Source organism: Salvelinus namaycush, chromosome 18 (genome assembly GCF_016432855.1).
Source record: "Salvelinus namaycush isolate Seneca chromosome 18, SaNama_1.0, whole genome shotgun sequence".
NCBI lineage: Eukaryota > Metazoa > Chordata > Actinopteri > Salmoniformes > Salmonidae > Salvelinus > Salvelinus namaycush.
In genome coordinates, this window is record NC_052324.1 from 14,564,443 (window position 1) to 14,570,442 (window position 6,000).

General features: G+C 40.2%; 1 protein-coding gene across 1 annotated transcript; it reads right to left on the minus strand.

Annotated features, from left to right (window-relative positions):
• Positions 1 to 1,038: 1,038 nt before the first annotated feature.
• On the minus strand, positions 1,039 to 4,176 carry LOC120063570 (LIM/homeobox protein Lhx6-like). Its single transcript, XM_039013922.1, has 8 exons — positions 4,168 to 4,176; positions 3,900 to 4,082; positions 3,574 to 3,695; positions 2,359 to 2,579; positions 2,012 to 2,112; positions 1,696 to 1,791; positions 1,351 to 1,531; positions 1,039 to 1,121 (listed from the first exon to the last, which is right to left on the minus strand). The coding sequence occupies exons 1-8, from the start codon at positions 4,174 to 4,176 to the stop codon at positions 1,039 to 1,041; spliced, it is 996 nt and encodes a 331-aa protein (XP_038869850.1).
• Between the last annotated feature and the right edge of the window lie 1,824 nt (positions 4,177 to 6,000).

A 6,000-nucleotide genomic window follows, 5' to 3' on the forward strand; every position in this document is an offset into this window, starting at 1 on the left:
ATAAAGGATACTTGGCCTTTACCGGGTGGCCTGATGGATTTAATGTTGTTCAATGAGTGTAAGGTGCTTCTATCAGCGGGGTGAGTGGGTGGGTGGATGTGTGCATGCGCATTTGTGAAATAATAAGTTCAAGTGTGTATTTTATCTTCAGCACAGCATTCTCCCTATTACACAAGATTACGGCACTTAAATCCTTCATGTCTTGCTGAGAAACCAAAGTGTTTTATTTCTATGTGAATTTACGTGAAATTATCTATTTTTCAACCGATCTATTTTTCCAACACTCTTTTAGGCACATTTTATTACATCGGTAAAATATGTACAATTTACAATAAATTATTTCTTTAATTTGAAAGCATTTTTAAAAGTGCTTCTAGGTGAAGTATCTTTTTTTAAATAAATAAATGGACACAAGCTTTCCATTTCACGAGCGAAATAAGTAAATACAACACACAAGACCGCCTCTCTCTAAACACACAAGATCAGAAGAGTCTTCATCCTCACCTTACACAGAAATATGTAGTCCATGCATGGGAGGGTTTTATACAGGAAAACAAGCAGACGGAGTAACAGAAAAAAAGTCATATTTAAAATGAATGGAATTGAAACATAAAATACCTTCAGTACTATAAGTTGATGAATAAGACAATGAAAAATCTGAATCCGCAGTGAGTGAATTGAGATGTTCTGTTGGAAGAGTCTTCCTGTTCCTGTCAAGGAATGGGTGGTGTAATCTGGTCCTGGAGATCCAACTCATTCCCTGTCAAGGAATGGGTGGTGTAATCTGGTCCTGATGATTACCACATTTGTATTGAACTGGGATGTTTTTCCAACGACGATCTAAAGTCGAGCTGCCTTTATAAAACCGTCCATCCATTTGAATATGTGATATCTCCACCTTGGCATACTATGGAGACAGTAAAAGTCCTCTTGTATAGTAAAATGGAAGAGACAAATGTTGAACTGTTCTCAAAGTTTTGGGATGGAAAGGTCCGCGAGAGAGACGGCTTGTGGAGGAGGTGGTCTCAGGGGTATTACTTAGTGGCTGATGGGCAACTGTGGTAAGGTCATGCCTGGGTGGATGAGGTGGTTAGGGGAGGACAGCATCGAGAAGGGATGACCTGTGCACAGGAAGCAACAGAAATATATATTTTTATTAAATGCAATAAGACTAAATACATCGCACAAGAAGTCATATGTGATGTGACGTGAACTGAAATACACTATGGGCAGAATCATATCTTTGATAATGTTAATTGGCAGAGTAAAAAATTCGAAAATTCTGTTAGAGCCAAAGTCACCTCAATGTACATGTATGTTTTGTCCATCGAGAGGGAGTAACCAACTCACTGTCTATATATCCATGCAGAGCCAGCAGGTGTGGTCTGTCAGGACTGCTGAAGGGGGAGTAGAGGTTGTCCGGCAGTGGGGGGGGGATTCTGGAGTGGGGGTAAGGGGCGCCCTGGAGGTGACCGTTGTGCTGGGGGGGAGGATGCTTTTTATGCCTTGCTCTGCAGTTTTGAAACCAAACCTATTGAAAATGTAACATTACTAAAGATCATTGAATGGTGTATGCAAGAAGTAATCTGGTAAAGATGAATTATTTGATCATATTATCTATTTTATTACATCATACATTCATTTTCAATATGTCTAACAACATTACACCCACTAGTTTGATATTATCATACATACTTGTATGACCCGTCTGCTCAGTCCTGTCATGTCTGCCAGCTTCTGTAAGGTCTGGGTATCAGGGTTGTTGTCTTGGTAAAACTGAGACTGCATCACCTGAGAACACACCGAGCAAACTCAGTCATGAAGCTACATATTCAGCTGTATATTCACTGAATCAAGCAAATTCAGTCAGACAGTCACATTCATCTGAATTATGGAAAATGTAATACTAAAACTATATCACCCTGTCACTCCGTCCGTCTCGCTCTGTCACACACAAATACTGCGCATACTTTCACAGACACTCACACACATAAACACACACCTACCGTACCTGTAGCTGCTCAGCGCTGAAGGAAGTGCGTGCTCTCTTGGCTGGTTTGGGTTGGCCATCCTGATCAGAGGGCAAGGCTCCCTCTAAAGTGAGACCTGTCCCTAAGTCCCAGGAACAAGAAGGAAAGAAACATCACCACACAGTTTAATATTGTTCACTTTATAACTAACCTGAAAGAGATCATACACATGCAATTTGTGCAGGTGCTGGATATCGAACACTAAATTCCTCGGGGTAAGACATGTATGACACGAATTATGTCTGAATTCTTCCCCAATACAGTTTCCCACAGGGACGAATCCTAACTTGAGAATATCCCATACATGGCTCATATTTGGGTACCCTACCGTTCTCTGCCGCTCTCTGGAGGTTCTCCACCATGGTGTCGTAGTGGGCCCGACACAGCACCCTGCCCTCCACCAGACCAAACTCCTCCCCCGTGGACAGCTGCCTCTTACAGGAGTAGCAGGCGAAGCAGGCCAGGTGGTACACACTGCCCCGTGCCCGCCGTACCCAGTCAGTGGCATACACCTGGCGCCCGCACTGGCTACACTTGGTGCCAAACCTACTGTGATGAGACAGAGAGGAGAAGGGGACATTTTTAGTCGTCTTTCACTGCTACTAGTTAAAGTAAATGTGTAATCAACGGAAATGTTGTGCAGGCCAGAAATAGAAAGAAACTCTTATTATAAAAGATTATAAACAGCATTGCTTTTCCAATCTAATTTCACTTTAGTCAAATATAACTGAGCCTACTGTTAATTAAAACAATAATAGCAACAGCAATAGGATAACAATAGCAATATAACTATAGAATAATGATAATATAACAATAAATAGTGTTTAATTAGTTGGCATGCTACAAATAGCCTATAGACCGCCAGTGTATGACGAAAATTTGAACTTTCTGTGAGTGAGAAAAATAGCCCTTGATAAATTAAACGGTATTTTAGCAATCGTCCTGGTCGAAGGAGGGAATAATGAATTGATAAATGAAGAACAACGAAAACGAATAGCTTAAATGTAGTGATCTCAAAGTTGTAAGAATCATGATTGAGAGTAAAAATGTTGATAATGTCCACCACATTATCAGTAAAGACCATAATTTAAATATATCTAAAGAGAAACATTCCGAAGTAACTTTGACGAAAAATGGGTATTGGGTGTAAAAGTGTGCATATTTATGATGTTAAAAATGGACTATGGGTTTATTCGGATAGCCTTGTTAACATATTTGTTTTTGCTTTAATAAAGGTAATGCGTGTCTATGAATTGGTGTGATTTAGACGTTACAACGATACAAAAAAAAACAGTCCACTCCTGTTTACTTGCCCCGAGACATAACGAAACACTTGTCTTGACACAATGTATTTTTTGTTTAAAAAAAATCTATATACCAACGGAACAGATTATAAATAGGATAGGCTCAGTATGGTCGATCTTAAACCATCTCCCTGCAATAAGATGTGATAAGTAATCCATTGTTTGTGAACATTAGAGCCAAACATAGAATATACAGCAGCCTTAATTTTATGGAAAACAAATAGCAAAACTTACCCTACCTGAAATAATCCAATTTGCAAAAGATTTCTTTGTTTTTGATGTAGCAGCTATTGTGCTGACGTAATGATACTCTGCAGACTGAACACTCCAGACATCCCACGTGCCAATTCAAATTATTCACCTGCCATGAGAAATAAATACTCGTAGTAATAATAATAATGATAATAAAATAATAATTTGTTTGGTGTACTTATTTTATAAAATGGAAGTAACTTGAAAGATTATGCAAATATGCAGGCAACTTGTGAGGAAGAAATAGGTTTGAAATTGAATCGTAAATGATACTTGATTTGACCGGTGTAATAAAAGGCATTATAATGCTTACCTTCAGTAGGTATCTGTCTTGGATCTCTGTGCCGCAGCTGGCACACTGGTTTTTCCCGGTGGAACGAACCGGCGTCGGGGAGGCCAGGGTCGGAGGCGAGCACATAGACGGTGTTACCGGAGGACTGGGCAGGAAAGGAGCCTCTACTTTCACATCCTCGTGAAGCTCCCCGTCGGAGTGAGACTGAGGTTTGGGATAGATTTTTCATGTCATAATCTTATAGCTACCTGGATGCAAGGTAAAAGGCCTATAGACTCGTATGAATTACAGGACACATGGCACCGTACAGGACAAGCCCTCGTAGGTTACAAGAAAACAAGCATTGTATAGAGTAGGCCTAAATGCAAAAGAGAATCGAATGAAATTAGCTTACTACAACATTATGCTACTGAAAACAAAACTTCAAAGGCCTGTCACAAAAGTAAACTATGAAAATGTGGTTGGGAAATGAAAAAAGGGTGTCCAAGTTCGGCCAAGTCTCCTATGATCATGTCGAAGTTCCTATTTTGATTAAATAAAATCGTTAATGTCTTATGTTTTAATAACTCACCATTATGAAGCTATTCTGTTTGTGGAAAAACAGCCGTGTAGATGAAGCCTGGAGCTGCGACTGAAGTCTGCTCTGCACCCTGCTCTGCTTTGCGCTTTCGGCTATGCATCCCTACCAGCCCATACCTCAAGCTATATCCGGTGCAAAACAATGAATAATACTTTCTCAGGCATTTCAATCCTGGCAACAAAAGATAATTTTGATGAAGCAATTAGAATTAGGATTTATTTTCCCCTTTATGTACAACCCGTAGGTTACCTCCTAAAATAATCGCATAGCCTAATAGTTCCCATGCAATCGAAAACACTGAAAAGATGGACTACCTGCAATTAGTGATGGCTTCAAATGCTCGAGATTAGAGGCAGCCAGGGTGTCAATTTCAACTGTCAATCAGAGAAGGCATCGCGCCACCAGAAGAATTGCATATTTTAATTTTAATAGCCGTAATCGAAAATCGAATTTCTGTACACAAGACTAGGATGTGAAGAGGCTCTTGAACGTCGCACTATTCATAGGAGACAATGTACATAACTTGCAACATAAAGGAGCGTGATTGTCTCGGCTTCGCTTATGATAGGCCACTTGAAGCTCTCTTGGTGATTATAACGGTATTCAAGAGTGCCAAAAATCTGGGTTTGGGTGGGATTCAGAATCCATTTTGGCCTTCGTTTAAACGAAATTACGCTAGCACAAATGTGAAATATCTATATAATTGTCATTAAACATAGGCTGGAGCGTGGAAAACAAAAAGCCAATCCGCTAGGATATTTCAGAGAGCAGCGCAAGCAAATAAGTATTCACTTGTAATGAGTCGATAGCCTATAGAGCATAGGCACATTTTCAAATTATATGTCATGTGATGTACCTGATCAACGAAAACATTGTCCAATAAAACTTTGTTCTCCTCTGGGTGTGGGGACAGAGCTTCATTTTTCCAGTACATGCAGGAGACCCGTTAACACTGTTAAGAGGCAGGCGGTATCCAAATCGGTCCCGGGATGGGTTCAGTAGCGAATTATGATTTTACTCATGAAAAATTACAAACAGCAAAATGCATTTTCCCTGGCTCGAAACTCCATAAATATAAGTTGAATTATCTAGGACAGTTAGCCTTTTTTGTTTAGTTTACTGTCACTGCCTGTTGGTGTTTATTTCCAAGATACAGTTCTTTGCATTGTGTTGTTGAAGCTGCAGCCACTTTCTGAATTAGTCCAAATCGAGTGAGCCGTGGCGTGCGATGTATCGGCATGCGCTGAGTTGGGTAGGCCTATCCTGCGCGCTCTCCTCTGTGTCAATCGGTGCGTTCAAGAAATTCAGCGACCGGTGTCCATTCAAGAAAGCTCTTGAGCGGCTGGGGACGGGCAATAACTGGTCCTTCAGGCACTCCCCCTCCACCTCTTCAAAATGGAAGTTACTCCCCGTCTGCTTTGAGAAGAATAGGAATAGGTGGGTGGCAAAAAGAGCAGAATTCTGATTTTTTTTTGCATACAACAGAAGCATAAATATGAGATATACAGTTGATTAAATAAATACCATTATGTAAAATTCAAA